Below are 16042 nucleotides of genomic sequence, written 5' to 3'. Positions count from 1 at the left end.
ACTAACCTCAAATTAAGGTTAGATACATAGAAACTAGTGGAGGATGCTGAGGGAGAACGGCTCATAATGGCTGGAACCGTGTGAATGGAATGGCATCAAGCACACGGAAACCATGTATTTGATATCATTCCGCTCCAGCCATTACCACAAACCCGTTCTCTCCAATTAAGGTGCCACCAACCTCCTGTGATAGAAATGCAAATATGTTTGGGTAAAGCAAAGTTGAGATTAAGTGTGTGTATGGGGGGGTTTATTAGGGTAAGGTTTTCAGGTCACGCATGCAGAGGGTGGAAGGAGAGCATGCTTGGCTCATGCAGGGGGAGTGAGATAGTGTCTGGGTGGAGGAGTGACAGTGCTCTTTGCCTAACCTAAGTACCACTGGTGGAGTTGAGCCGGGTCTAGGAGGTCAGAGAGCATGTGTATTAGGGAAGGGGGGACACGGTGTGTTTGGTGGGGAGGGGAGCCTCTCCCCTGGCCCCCAGACTGGGTCACAGTCTTGTCAAGGGGAGGTATTCCCTAGAATCCCTAGTGTGGGTGATTGGGGTCTGTGTCAGTCTCTGACCTGGCCTGGTTCAGGAGAGAAACAGAGGGATGAAGAAGTATGCTAGGCTATGAAGAGTTGTGTGTGTGGAGAGATTGACGGGCCCACATACAAACACATGCACTCTTGTATCTCCCCCACTCTGAAATATACACCTTGCACTTGGAAGCAGAAGAATTTAGAAATAATCAGATCCAAATGGCGCAATACCATTCTCTCTATTCACTGGACAAATCCTTTCACTGTTATCTTAAGTTTATTGATAACACAAACTCAAATGATCCAACATGACTGCAGGCTGTAGCCATGCTCAGGGCAAGTCTACGTGCCACTATGGCAGTCACATAGCCTATAATCACTGTTACCCAGAAGTAAAATTCTTGTCGAAGTTTGTCACTTCCTGTTTTATTCAGACTCTGTCCAAAAGAGATTAAAGAGCCTATTGAGAGTGGAGCCTGTTATTTTGAAACCCAGCACTTCTCTACTTTGTATTTTCCTTCACCATATCCTATGTTGCTGGACTGAAAAAACATTTAACTTGATAATTTATGGTGATATAGTTGTTGCCAAATTGTTAGAATGATTTGCATAAAATAAATACTAATCTGCACCAGAAAGTGTCAGTATAGGACATTGGCATGACACTACATAATATTTGGAGACCGCAAAGTGCAAATGCAGTAAAAACCTCTCTTTGGGTCATATTTGTTCCTCTGTCTGAAGGTTTACTGGGATGCAATTCTGCACGTGCACCGCCGGGATACTTCCATTTGCCATAATAGTGGATTACCGTCATCAGCCACAAGGGAGCGCAGCATCACCCTCCCCGAGAGCGCGGTGGATGTCATCGATGTCAAGTTGTTTCCTGCAGGGACAGGTTAAATAAAGGAACTGGGACACAGCAGGGTAGATTAATACACCGGCAAAGGCTGAACAGCATTAGAATAGAACGCAGCAGCTCTTAACGAGTGCTTAGCGCGCCAATATATTTGATTACAGGCTACTTGTCTGGTAGAGAGAACGACAGCCGATCCAAAACATTTTGAATTGTATCCTACTGTTTTTATTTAATCCGTGCTGATCTGAAAGCACGTAAAGGTGGTATTTTGGGGGGACCGATATTAGTGGGAAACCTAGGTTTCTTTCGTGTTTTATTTCACTACCCTCTAGGAATGCTTACCCAGAACAGGATACAAAAGATCTGGATTCCTTCAAAGGATGACAAACCGGCAGTCTCCCGGGGAAGTAAGTAGTAACCTAACCCGCGGCTGGTATCAGCACCCATCTGATTCATTCAGGTTTCATTTAGAAAACGTCCATAGGATAAATGTATTACATGCAATTATCTTTGATAATTATGCTATTGATTTATTCACAATAATCAGATAAATAATCATCTCATTGAGCCTATAATAATATATACAATGTAGCAGCTTGTTGGAATATTAGGCTACATTAGCCGTCCAGGATGAGGAGACCCCAGACAGGTCACCAGAAATCAGGGAACGTTGTTGAAACATGTAGAGTATTGAACTTTAAGTTCGATGGTGCACAGAATGTGTGAAATAAAAACAAGTAATGTGATTGCATGTTTTGATGCTTTACTCACATGGCTTTATTTTCAATTGGCGTGGCATACAGTAGGTAGCCTACTTTTTGAAACCATTCAACAGAATAATTTTAAAACTGCTTAAGTTTTCAAAATAACCTACCGACTTGAAAAAAAGAACACTATGTGTGTAATTACAATAATTATGCTAAAAGCATATGCCCTATTACCCTAGCGGCCTAGCCTATCCAAACTGGCCATTGGCACGCAGCCAGGTCAGGATTCACAAGTAGCTGTAGAGGGTAATGGTTGATAGTGCTCACTATAGCAACAAAGCCCCTATCCGGTCCCTAGTTTTCACGAGTTACCACAGTCACAAAATAAAAAATGAGTTACCACAGTCACAAAATAAAAAATACTTTTTGATCTTAATTTAAGGTTAGGGCTAGGCATAAGGTTAGCAGTGTAGTTAGTTATGTTCAAAATTACATTTTAATAAGAGCAATTGAAGAAATAGGCGGCCTGTATGACTTTGTGGCTGTGGTCCCGGGGGCTCCCCGCTCTGCTCGTGACAGCCAGGAACCATTGTGTGGGTGGGAGAGACGGGGGGGATTTTACATGCAGACGCATCGGGATTGGACGAACTATCGAGCGTGTCCGCATGGGGCGAGCTGGATTATGGCTGAGAAATTGCAGAAATGGGCGGGGTTTATGACTTTGTGGCTGTGGTAACAAGTGACGACAGTTTGTAAAGAGCCGACTGATCAATATCAACGGCCTGAATTGCCACTGCTTAAATCAATGACGTCAGTTTGTTTGTCCTGTTGTGTGTCATAAGGAGGGGAATGAGTTTATGCCGCGTTCATAATAACAGTGAACTCGCAACTCAGAAATCTCCTACTTCGGAAAAGAACTAGGTCAGACTTGGAAAATCGTTTTGAAGGTCATCCAACTCGGAATGCAAATCGGAAACTGGAACATCCCTGGGTCGCTCCTCTTTTCATTTCGCTGCAGCTAGCGACTGGAACGAGCTGTAACAAACACTCAAACTGGACAGTTTTATCTCAATCTCTTCATTCAGACTCAATCATGGACACTACCTTCTTGCCTTTGTGTTGTTGTCTGTGCCCAATCATGTTTGTACCATGTTGTGTGTTGCTGCCATGCTATGTTGTTGTCTTTTGTCTCATTATGTAGTGTTGTCTCTTGTCGTGATGTGTGTTTTGTCTTCTATTTCTGTTTAATTTATTTTTATATTTAACCCCCGTCCCCGCAGGAGCCTTTTGCCATTTGGTAGGCCATCATTGTAAATAAGAATGTATTCTTAACTGACTTGCCTAGTTAAATAAAGTTTTTTTTTTTTTTTAAATACAAATTATTTATAGAACTCCAACTTTCTGACCTGAAGATCACTGACATTATGACCTAGTTTTTCCCCCAAGTTCCCTGTCGTCTTGAAAGCACCAATAGCTGGTGATGTCTGTATCACATGGAGATTCAGGCAATGAAAACTAATACCACAAACATTTTCCTCCCTTAAAGACCGACTTGCATTGACTAATGCAGTGGTTCTGACATTGGAACCATCTCTCTAGTAGGAGGTTTATCAGCCGACTGTTTAGTCAGGTTGGGGGGGGGAGACAGCTTCAGCAGTGTCTGCAGGTAGACGCACCATCTTGACCACTGGGGAAGCACAGCAGACAAGACTGGTGGGAGGGAATTACTATTAGTGTCTATCCATGACCATGACCATCACTGTGCTGCAAGGACCAGCCACACAGACAGAGCCTCAGTCTCCCAAAGTCTATAAGAGGATGTACAGCTCTCTGACACTGAATGAGAGAGGGAGTGAGATAGATGGAGAATGATAGAGGGAGGGAGTGATGACCTAATAGCTTTATAGCTGTTTTTCCATCGAGGAGGTACTGTGTCCTGGAAAGTGGATTACAGCTGGTAGGAGCGTGTGAATGAGAGGCATTCGTCACTGAATGAAGATGCAGTATTATTGTGTGTAAATGAAGAGTACACAATCAGATTGATTGTGTGTATGGCCATTGAACAATATTTTAATCTCTCTGTCTCTAGCGACGGGGGCCCCACACCTGGCCAACCCCCCCACAGTGATTGTGATGGTGGGTCTGCCAGCCAGGGGGAAGACCTACATGTCCAAGAAACTCACCCGATACCTCAATTGGATCGGCATGCCCACCAAAGGTACACAGCAAACACACACAGTACACACACTCGGCACATGACGAGACACATCAACAGGTGTAGCTAACAGATGAGTAACTTTTGTTATTGGTCATAGTAATGTGCCTCACACTGCCTGAAAATTACCTTTATTTTAGAAATGTTTATTTGATCTTATTGTTGTATTTGTTCACTAAGAGGAACGTTGGGGTTAAAAGGGCGGAGGTTGGATTATTGTTCTTGAATCGGCATTCCTGCCATCTCATCTAGTCTAGTTCCTTTCCTCTGTTTTAGTTTTCAGATTTACCACAAACTGGGCTTGGGCTCACTTTCTCCCTCCAGAACATTCCATTTACCATTGTTAGTTTGTTCTTTGCCTCCAGTCTTCAATGTGGGAGAGTATCGCAGAGAAGCAGTCAAGAACTACAGCTCGTATGACTTCTTCAAGGCTGACAACGAGAGTGCCGTGAAGATCAGACAGTGAGTCCACCCCTTCTCCCCATCCTACTCTGTGTTTTACCATGACAAATTCTGAGCATCATGTGACGTCATTGATCATCAGTGTACTTGAAACAAGGCTAACGGAGATTATTTCTTTTCTTGCTTAGACAATGTGCCTTAGCAGCTCTGAGGGACGTTGAGTCTTACCTGACAGAGGAGGGAGGCCAGGTTGCAGTCTTTGATGCCACCAACACTACTCGTGAGAGACGAGACATGATTCTGGACTTTGGCAGTGAGAACGGCTTCAAGGTCAGTGGTGTTTCTATGGTTACGAGCGACTTGATGCATTCTCAAACAGATACGCGATCGAATGACTCATCATGTCTTTCAATGTGAAGATGATAAAAGGACTCTAAATGACTTTAAATGTGTGTGTGCAGATCTTCTTCATCGAGTCGGTGTGTGATGATCCCAGCGTCATCGCCACAAATATCATGGTGAGTCAGAAATCTGAACAGAACATCTGAAGAAACATGTTATTGGTTGGCTCATGTTCCTGCAAGGTTCCTCTAATGTTGCAGCCTGACGTTAGCTACTGACGTTGTAATATCTATAATGTAATTTTAATGAGTGTCTTACGCTGTCACCTGACCTTTTACTTCCTCCCATGACAGGAAGTGAAGGTGTCCTGCCCAGACTACCAGGACTGCAACAAGACAGACGCCATGGAGGACTTCCATAAGAGGATAGAGTGTTACAGGGTTCACTACGAACCCCTGGACCCAGACCAGTACGACAGGTAGCCCCTAAACCTCATATAGCTTATTCACTGTTTATACCTGTTGACCCTAGCTACGGTTTACTGTGTGATCCGAGAGTGGCTTAAACCTGATTTAGAATCAGTTTGGCCTTTTAAATAATAATAAATAAGATTATATGGAACTCTGAGAAATGTTGTGAATTCAGGCCTTAGACTAAACTTGTTCTAACCCCCTACGTAGGAGCCTGTCCTTCATCAAGGTGATAGATGTAGGCAGAAGGTTCCTGGTGAACCGGATCCAGGACCACGTCCAGAGTAAGATCGTCTACTACCTGATGAACATCCACGTCCAGCCCAGAGTCATCTACCTGTGTCGCCATGGAGAGAGCATGCACAACCTGCAGGGACGCCTGGGGGGAGACTCAGGGCTGTCGCCAAGGGGGAGAAAGGTACGAGAGTAGAAACACACTCGTATACACACACACGCACACTAAGTTGACACATGAATACACACACACACTTTCTGGTCTCTTACTCTTTCCCCTTTCTCTATGTGTAGTTTTCTGGGGCGTTGTCGACGTTTGTTAAAGAGCAGAACTTGACGGATCTGAAGGTGTGGACCAATCAGATGTGTTGCAGCATCCAGACTGCTGAGAGCCTGGGAGTGCCCTACGAACAGTGGAAGGCCCTTAACGAGATAGACGCTGTGAGTCACACACACTAGAATAGACTACTCACTGGACTGTGTGTGTGGTGCTTCATTTAAACAGCTCTAATGTGAGGTGTGTGTTGTGTGCACAGGGGGTGTGTGAGGAGATGACGTACGATGAGGTGAAGGAGAAGTACCCTGAGGAGTTTGCTCTGAGAGACCAGGACAAGTATTACTACCGCTACCCCACAGGAGAGGTTAGCACAGTACAATATACTACTAGAATCAACCTGCTACTGCCAACTACTGTACAGTTAGTTACACATGGACATAGTTATTGTGTTTAAAATGCTGCGAATCGATGTGTCTGTGAAAATATCGAGTTAACCCTTCTCTCTTCTTTCTCTCTGATCCCTCCCTCCAGTCCTATCAGGACCTGGTCCAGCGGGTGGAGCCAGTGATCATGGAGCTGGAGAGACAGGAGAACGTTCTGGTTATCTGTCACCAGGCTGTGATGCGCTGTCTCCTGGCTTACTTCCTGGATAAGAGTGCAGAAGAGATGCCCTACCTGAAGTGTCCCCTCCACACGGTGCTGAAGCTCACCCCCATTGCCTACGGTGAGAACTTGTGTACACTTCTCACATTACCGAGCCAAGCCAATGTGACCAGAAACTATCAGAGACAGAATAGTACAGTTCAGATTGGCTCTATAGTGTGAATTGGGCATTAGGGTCAATTGTATGTTCTCTAGCTTGTCTAGGGCAGGATAAATAAGGGGAGGTCTAATTATCTGTTCTGACTGTGGTGTGTGTGTGTGTTTTTACTCTGTGTGCAGGCTGCAAGGTAGAGTCCATCTCGCTCAACGTGGAAGCGGTGAACACCCACAGAGAGAGACCAGAGGAGATGAAGAAGAATTCTGTGACTCTGATCAGGAGGAACAGTGTGACCCCCCTGACCAGCCCCGAGCCCAACATCAAGAAACCCCGCATCGACGGCCTGGACGAACCCCTCCAGGAGCTGCCCATGTCCCTCTGCACTCCTTCCCACCTCGCCTTGGCCGGACAGGTGAGTGTCTCTCTCGCTTTCTCTCTCTCTCTCTCTCTCTCCTGCTCTAAGCAATTTTCAATTCTACACTGTTGTCTCTTTGCTCTCTTATCATTCACTCTTCTTTTCTTTCTTTTCTTCCTTCTCTTCTTCACCGTGCAGCACTGGCTGGGCAAAGTCTGCCTGTAAGTACCTGTCTCTCTCCTACAGGAATACATGTGCCTCCCTCCTTCCCGCTCACTATGACCTCACGTCCTGTGTACCATTTCAGACTCACATTTTTTTCTAACTGATTTCAGAGCATTGCACGAGCTTTGTTGTCTGCATGTTACTACGGCAACCCCTACACACTGTTCTGTCACTCACGTCTTTAGAACGTCTATATTTTAAATGTATTTTCTGTTCTGTTTAAAGACCTCCGCCCATCTGCACCATCCTTCACTGTCTGAAACTCGTCTCTCTTTTAGTGTTTCAAAGGTAAAGTGTGAAAGCAGCTAGATTTAGCTCCCAGCTTATTCTGTAGTAGTAGTGTTGTTGTGTCTCAGACTCTGCAGGCACATATTGAAAGGTGATCATTATTCAGGGTGTGGTAAGATCCGGTCAACTTAAGTCACAGTCAGAAGAGGCACATGTACACTGAGTTTTCAAAACATTAAGAACACCTTCCTAATATTGAGTTGCACCCACTTTTGCCCTCAGAACAGCCTCAATTAGTCGGGGCGTGGACTCTACAAGGTGACGAAAGCGTTCCCCAGGGATGCTGGCCCATGTTGACTCAGTGCTTCCCACAGTTGTGTCAAGTTGACTGGATGTCCTTTGGGTGGAGGACCATTCTTGATACACATGGGAAACTGTTGAGTGTGAAAAACCCAGCATCGTTCAATCTTGTGTCTTGCCCGTTCACCCTCTGAATGGCACACATACATGTCTCAAGGCTTAAAACCCCTTCTTTATCCTGTCTCCTCCCCTTCATCTACACTGACTGAAGTGGATTTAACAGGTGACATCAATAAGGGATCATAGCTTTCACCTGGATTCACCTGGTCAGTCTATGTCACTGAAAGAGCAGGTGTTAGTGGTTTGTCCACTCAGTGTACAGTAACACCCATAGACAAGTAAAGACACACACTCTTACACACCTATTGTAGCTCTATAGTTAGTTGTTGAGGTGTACTTAGACGTGGGATAGGAAGATTGGATAATTGTTTTTGAGCCCACACATGGTTTACATTTACCATGGAATATGAATGAGTAGCTCATCGAGGCTTCAGACGACATGGATGAGCAGAACCAAAGCCTCTGTCATGTTACGTCATCTCATGTTAAGCCTGGAGTCACTTAGCCTATAGGACAGGATCTTTCCCTCTCTTTATGTTTTATGTGTCTTGTCTCACAGACGACTCTTAGTTTGTTTGTTATATTGTGATGGTTTCCCCAAGTCTTCTTAACCATTTTAGGCCTTTTGTTTCCCTCAGAACATGAAGAGAATGTCCAACGATCGCCATGAGATCCTGCAGCTCTGCCAATGAGATCGCTCTGCCTCGTTACCTGATCCAAGACCCCAGGAAGTGAAAGCCGGCAAAGAAAGTTCAACAATGTCACCAAAATGGACATTGTTGTGTGTGTGTGTGTGTGTGTGTGTGTCCCATCTTCCTCTTTCTGGAGATCACAGGGCACTTCTGTTTTCTTTTCTCACACAGGTGTGTTAGTGCATGTCTGGTCTGTGTTATCTGCCAGTGCTTGTAGTTCAAACACTTTGCCTCTGGGAAAGAGAGAGATAACACTGTACATTAGAGTTCTTCACAGGTCCACCCAAAATACCCGAGCGGGCCCGGGTCCAAAATTCTAAGTTTTCCATCCGGTCTGAGCCGGGTCTTGGGTCAATGTAACTATAGCCGACAGACCCGACTGGACCCGGCCATGGCTCTGCATAGCCTATAGCATATTTATTTACCAGTAAAACATAATGTATGCTACTATACAATACTGTACAACATGTCTCAATCACTCTGCTTTCTCTGGTTCCTCCGAAGTGACTCTGTAGTGACAGCTCTGTGATTCTAAGGAACTATTATATCTGGTTTGAGTCACTACTTGGCACTCGGCAACGCATCCGTCAGAGAGCTGGAACCAGGCCAAATATTTGAAATCTCCCTTTCTTGACAACCTCCTGAGATCTGAGTAATGAGTCATGTATCCATGGTTATATCACTTTTTTTAAACAGATGGAATCGTTTAGTTTACGATGTAAACATTTTTCTATAGGAATGCCTCTGAAATAATGACTACCCAAATTGTGTTTGTCACTTTTGTTGATGTTGAGCACTTGTTCACTTTTTTTGTTATGATTTTATTTCTAAAGATTTGAGTATCATACTGTTACTGAACAACCGGTGTACTCATGCTATGACATGAATGATTATTTTGCACAGCAAAGTTGATATTCCTATTGAGTGGTGTGAATGACTGTGTCCATAGACACAATTGTCTCTGTCTTTCTCTCCGAAAGGAGATTTGGACCTAGAGTGCCTAGTGCTTGTCCTGCAAGCCCAATGCTGCTTCTGCACCCATATAGCTGGCCATAGAAATTCAGACATATGCTACCTTCCGAGTACATGCAGTGTAACGTGTTTCACTTTTCTTTGTAAGCTACTAACGTGTGTGAGCATTTATATCTTTGTTATGAAAATACGTTCTGTAAATAGACATGTACATATATCAGACTTGAAGGAATGCTCAGCGTTTGGAATGTTCAAGTCTAGAACTGAGTGGAAAGGTATTTTGTAGATGCTCTTTTTTTTTACCTCTCTGATTGGCTGATTCATACTTAATTGTAAGTTGTGTACTACTCTGCCCTACAAAGGTAAAACGCAGTAACTACGCCAACAGTGAAACTGAGAAAAATGGCTTTGAAGTTGTTTTGCTAGCCAGCCAAATATGTTCTGCATATCACATTGGCAGTACTACTTTTATTCATTTGTTTGCTTCTGATACTTGAATTTTGTTTTTTTGTAAGACATTTTTTCTCAAGCTATTTATTTCTATGTAGATTTAGATAATCGTTTGGAGCGGATGGCACCTGGTCTTGCCTGAGTACTGTGTATGACTTGTTTATGGCAAGCAAAGCGTCTGAGAGAACATGTGTAAATTCTGCATTTGCTGGGCCAATAAATCTCCAGGAAAATAAGCGATCTTGTGGATGTCATATCTTCATTATTTATGTTTTTTGGGGCACACCTAACAAATGTTTCCCTTTGGAGAAGTATGCTAGAACCTTTAAAGCAACTAAATTGTCACCAAAACACTTGATTCTAAAAGGTACTATAGGACAATATAGAAGTGTTTTGAGAGTGCTGAGGCCTGTCGAAACACTACTTGATAGGCAGACACCCTATCAATGTGTTTCACTTTGGAGAGGGAGCCCAGAAACTTCAAAACAACTGGAAGCTGGAGTTTGTTGTACCATGCCACATTCAAACACATCTGTTTAAATAGTGTCACGCCAGAGCCAGATCAACACTAGCTGTCAACACCTATACTGACCTATAGGTAACTGCCAAAATAAAGGAAACACCAGCATAAAGTGTCTTAATAGGGCGTTGGGCCGCCACGAGCCAGAACAGCTTTAATGCGCCTTGGCAAAGATACTACATAAATACTCCTATTCTAACCATGGTAGCCAAAATAACGGGCAACTGGGCATTTTTATACATCACCCTAAGCATGATGGGATGTTAATTGCTTAATTAATTCGAACCACAGCTGCTTTCAATATACTTTGTATTCCTCGTTTACTCAAGTGTTGGCAGTTACCTGCTGTAGCTTGATGTGTCTGGTGCGGAGAACGAATGAAACCATTCTCTGTTAAAAATGCTCTCCCAGACAGTCCATGGAGTAAAACATGTTGGAGTAGCTGTTTTACAGGTCAGTAGAACACACACTCAAAAACAGGGATGAGGGTTTCGCAGTGTTTCTTAATCCTAGTCCTGGGGACCTAAAGGGGGGTTATTTTTTTGTTTTTGCCCTAGCGCTACACAGCTTATTCAAATTATCAGCTTATCATCGAGCTTTGGTGATTCGAATCAGGTGTTTGGTGCTAAGGCAAAAACAAAAATGTGCCCCTTTGGGTCCCCAGGGCCAGGATTAAGAAACACTGGTGTAATGTAATTGGACACAGTACAATTCATTAAATATGTGTTGAACTGAGGTAGGTCCAGCTCTCTCTGAACTCCTCTTGTTATTTACCCCTATTCCTGTCTCCTCTCTCCCCTACTCTTCTCATTTGGCTGTCAGATTTCAGTCAGATGGACATCAAAGGAGAAGTCACTGATGCAACAAAGGCTCTGAAGCAGTGCCCCCGGAATGAAGCTGCTTGTGTGTAATAACAGGGGCTTTATTTATCCATTATTAATCCTCCTAGAATAGCAGGGTCCAAGCCTTCTCTGTCCGTTTCTCTATTGTCTAGACACACAGAGCTGCATGGCAGTACAGAATGTCTCTGTGTCCTACATTCAGGGAATCCCTGTGCTGTACTGTGCTGTACAGGATTAGCCTAGCATTCTGTCCTCTGGCCCTCAGCACTACAGCAGTCTATAAACCACTGTCTCTCAACCCATACCCAGCTCTACCATGTATCGCCCTATTGGAGAGAAAGTGACAGCAGTCTCCCTCTTCATATCTGAGACAAGCACCGTTCTCCATCTATTCTACGGCTGCATGCCAAATGCCATCCTATTCCCTACAGCCTGTTACTTTTGACCAAGGCCCGTGAGGCTCAAAATAAGTGTACTATGTAGGGAATAGAGTGCCATTTGGGACACATCCTATTTCCATGTGGTGGTCCAGTAGCCTTCGTCCTGGTGAGATTCAGTAGTGTCCATAAAACAGCTGAGGCCATCAGGCCCATGTCATGTGCTGTTGATATGGCAGAGGCCAGAGGGTTGATGTGTAAACCAAGGGCAGGTCAGCAGCACTCTAGCTCTGATGGCAATACAGTACTATTTACAGTGGTCACATGGCTGCAGTTACATGTAACTCAATCACTCATAATTGCAAGGTCGAGGGGTTTTTGTCTCGCAAATAGTCAGACTATGTTGTCTGGGCAGAGTTAAAGATGTTGCTCTTGATAGTTGTTGCTGTGTTGTCGTTGTATAATTCATTCAGATGGGGTTTGTGCAGGGAGCATGGGGTAACTGTGGCATGCATACTGCGGTGATTCAACTCCAGCCAAACATACACTTTTGCTACTTGCCAACCCCGGCAGGCGCTGCTGTCAGATTCACGGCCCGATGTGGCTGGCCGGGGTTTTGGTCTACAGCAGCCAGAGTGTATGGGACTACTCTCATGTACACTTGTCTCGACCCAGTCACATGACCTCACACAAGCAAACTTCAGGAAAGTTATTTGCATTGGATTTTGCATACCCAGCTCAGGTTGAACTAATGTTTGATAGACTCAAAGTCCCTATACATGACAGATACCTGCATAGTCTATCTACTCTCACTTGTGTATGGTTATACATAAAGAATCCTGGTTTTGGCTGCAGGCTATTGGTCCATGTTTCTGTCTGTGTTTGTATGTTCTGTATGTGGTGCAGACCGGCTTTCTCCCTGTGTGTGTGTGTGTACAGTATATGCATGACTGTATGCATGTGTGATAATCTCTGTGGGAGAGAAGAGAAGCTGCTGTCAGAGTCATGAATGGAACATGGGTCTGGTTTACAGTGCATTCTGAAAGTATTCAGACCCCTTGACTTTTTCCACATTTTGTTACGTTACAACCTTATTCAAAATTGATTCAATTGTTTTTTCCCTCTATCTACACACAATGCCCCATAATGACAGAGCAAAAATTGTTTTTTGGACATTTTTGCAAATGTATTAAAAATAAACTGAAATAACATTTACATAAGTATTTAGACCATTTACTCAGTACTTTGTTGAAGCAACTTTGGCAGTGATTACAGCCTGGAGTCTTCTTGGGTATGACTCTACAAGCTTGGCACACCTGTATTTGGGGCGTTTCTCCCATTCTTCTCTGCAGATCCTTTCAAGTTCTGTCAGGTTGGATGGAGTGTCGCAGCACAGCTAATTTCAGGATCCTTCCGAGATGTTAGATCGTGATCAAGTCTGGCCTCTGGCTGGACCACTCAAGGACATTCATGCATTGTCTTCGCTGTGTGCTTAGGGTTGTTGTCCTGTTGGAAGGTAAACCTTTGCCCCAGTCTGAGATCCTGAGCTCTCTGGAGCAGGTTTTCATGAAGGATCTCTCTATACTTTCCTTTGTTTATCTTTCCCCCTATCCTGACTAGTCTCCCAGTCCCTGCCACTGAAAACATCCCCACAGCATGATGCTGCCGCCACTATGCTTCACCATAGGGATGGTACAAGGTTTACTCCAGACTTGACGCTTGACATTCAGACCAAAGAGTTCAATCTTGGTTTCATCAGAACAGAGAATCTTGTTTCTCATGGTCTGAGAGTCCTTTAGGTGCCTTTTGGCAAACTCCAAGCGGGCTGTCATGTGCCTGTATTAAGGAGTGGCTTCCGTGGAGTGCTGCAGAGATGGTTGTCCTTCTGGAAGGTTCTCCCATCTCCACAGAGAAACTCTGAAGCTCTGTCAGTGAGCATCAGGTTCTTGGTCACCTCCCTGACAAAGGCCCTTCTCCCCCGATTGCTCAATTTGGACGGCGGCCAGCTCTAGGAAGAGTCTTGATGGTTCCAAACTTCTTCAATTTAAGAATGATGGAGGCCATTGTGTTCTTGGGGACCTTCAATGCTGCAGAACTTTTTTGTTACCCTTCCCCAGATCTGTGCCTCGACACAAGCCTGTCTCGGAGCTCTACGGACAATTCCTTCGACCTCGTGGCTTGATTTTTGCTTTGACATCCATTGTCAACTGTGGGACCTTATATAGACAGGTGAGTGTGCCTTTCCAAATAATTTCCAATCAATAGAATTTTAGCACAGGTGGACTCCAATCTGGTTGTAGAAACATCTCAAGGTTGATCAATGGAAACAGGATGCACCTGAGCTCAATTTCGAGTTACTTCTGTTTTCTAAAAATATGTTTTTGCTTTGCTATAATGGTGTAATAAGTTAGTTGAGGATTATTTAAAATAATCAATTTTACTATAAGGCTGTAACGTAACAAAATGTGAATGTCAAGGGGTCTGAATACTTTCCGAATGCACTGTAACTGTCTCTGCTAAGCCAGCACTCCACAAATAGATCCCTAATGCTGCACTGGCTAACTGATGCTAATCACTTTATCTATTCATGTTCTGTATGGGAAACTAGTGTTGCAGACCTGTGTCATGTCACTTCCTCTCATGTGTAATTTTCATGTCCCCGTTCAGGGGAAGTTAATTTTAAAGTGTTGTCTCGTGCTTTCTTCTCTCTTTTTCATATTTGCTCATTTATTTCTCACTTTGTCATTATGGGGTGCACTGTAACTGTCTCTACTAATCCAGCCCTCCACAAATAGGTCCCTAATACTGCACTGACTAACTGATGCCAATCACTGTTTTATCCATTCATGTTCTGTATGGGGAACTGGTGTTGCAGTGCCTAGTAATTTCATTTCTGCTCATGTGTCATGTCCCCGTTCAGGGGAAGTTCATTTAAAAATGTTGATATACTTTCTCACTCACTCACATAGCTGTGTCATGACTCAGCTCTCTGTCCTCTCCAAGGTGATGAGCTCTTCCTCATTAACAGATCAAGTTCTGATAAGACGGACACGGTAATCCTGTCAGTCTAAACTGACCCCTCTGATCTACCCAGCATAATCACACACGTACATGCACGCACACACATACAGTTCCTTCCGAAAGTATCCACACCCCTCGACTGTTTCCACATTGTTGTTTCACAGCCTGATTTTTCAAATGGATTCAATGTAGATTTTTTTATATCTACACACAGTACCCCATAATGTCAAAGCGGAATAATGTTTTTCAAACCTTTTACAAATTAATAAAACACGAGAAGCTTAAATTTATTTCTTGAGTCAAGAACCATTCAACCCATTTGTTAAGACTAAATAAGTTCAGGAGCAAAGATTTGCTTAAGCATGGACTCACTCTGTGCAATAATAATGTTTAACATGATTTTTGAATGACTACCTCATCTCTGTACCCCACACATACAATTATCTATAAGATCCCTCAGTTGAGCAGTGACTTTCAAACACCGATTCAACCACAAAGACCAGGGAGGTTTTCCAATGCCTCGCAAAGAAGTGCACCTTTTGGTAGATGGGTTAAAAAAAGACATCCTTTTCAGCATGGTCAAATATGAATTACACTTTGGATGGTGTATCAATACACCCAGTCACTACGAAGATACAGGCATCCTTCCTAACTCAGTTGCCGGAGGAAGGAAACCGCTCAGGGATTTCACTATGTTAGAGTTTAATGGCTACGATAGGAGAAAACTGAGGATGAATCAACGACATTGTAGTTACTCCACAATACTAACCTCATTGACAGAGTGAAAGGAAGGAATATATTCCAAAACGTGCATCCTGTTTGCAACAAGGCACTCATGTAATACTGCAACAAAATGTGACAAAGCAGTTCAACAGTTTTCAGGCTGTAACACAGCAAAATGTTGAGGAAGTCGAGGGGTCTGAATTACTTTCTGAAGGCACTGTACATGTACACTCATACATACACACACACACACACACACAAACCTGGAAAAAGTAATCATGATGCGACCTTGTGACCATTAATCATCATGTTGTAAACAGTCCTAAATGGCTTTATTACTGCTGCATCAATCACAAGACACACCTTCACACACACTCACTGTCACACTCACTTACAAAGCCTGTGTTTGTCCAACCTGTCTGTAACCCTAA

At 43.7% G+C, this 16042-nt stretch overlaps 1 protein-coding gene across 4 annotated transcripts; it reads left to right on the top strand.

Moving 5' to 3' along the window:
- The first annotated feature begins 1446 nt into the window (after positions 1–1446).
- On the top strand, positions 1447–10364 carry LOC115133088 (6-phosphofructo-2-kinase/fructose-2,6-bisphosphatase 3-like). 4 transcript variants are annotated; one of them, XM_029665956.2, is made up of 14 exons: positions 1447–1786; positions 4176–4304; positions 4667–4763; positions 4892–5033; positions 5165–5221; positions 5399–5523; positions 5726–5933; positions 6044–6190; positions 6286–6390; positions 6558–6750; positions 6969–7198; positions 7340–7362; positions 7592–7654; positions 8653–10364. In XM_029665956.2, exons 1-14 carry the CDS (start codon positions 1714–1716, stop codon positions 8657–8659), a joined length of 1599 nt encoding a protein of 532 aa, XP_029521816.1. In that variant the 5' UTR covers positions 1447–1713; the 3' UTR covers positions 8660–10364. The 4 variants fall into 4 exon arrangements, with proteins under 4 accessions (XP_029521816.1, XP_064877729.1, XP_029521818.1 ...); XM_065021657.1 differs by lacking the exon at positions 7340–7362; XM_029665958.2 differs by lacking the exon at positions 7592–7654.
- The last annotated feature ends 5678 nt before the right edge of the window (positions 10365–16042 follow it).

The sequence above is a fragment of the Oncorhynchus nerka genome, linkage group LG8, assembly GCF_034236695.1.
Source record: "Oncorhynchus nerka isolate Pitt River linkage group LG8, Oner_Uvic_2.0, whole genome shotgun sequence".
In the NCBI taxonomy this organism is placed as follows: domain Eukaryota; kingdom Metazoa; phylum Chordata; class Actinopteri; order Salmoniformes; family Salmonidae; genus Oncorhynchus; species Oncorhynchus nerka.
Note: the sequence above shows the minus strand (reverse complement) of the source record. Positions and strands in the feature narration are given on the sequence as shown.

Excerpts from the sequence above, each read along its gene's own strand:
- LOC115133088 (XM_065021657.1), top strand. The coding sequence starts at position 1,714 with ATGCTTACCCAGAACAGGATACAAAAGATCTGGATTCCTTCAAAGGAT. Across the intron at positions 6,391-6,557 it reads ACCGCTACCCCACAGGAGAG|TCCTATCAGGACCTGGTCCA; the intron begins GTTAGCACAGTA and ends CCCTCCCTCCAG. Across the intron at positions 7,199-7,591 it reads ACCTCGCCTTGGCCGGACAG|ACCTCCGCCCATCTGCACCA; the intron begins GTGAGTGTCTCT and ends TTCTGTTTAAAG.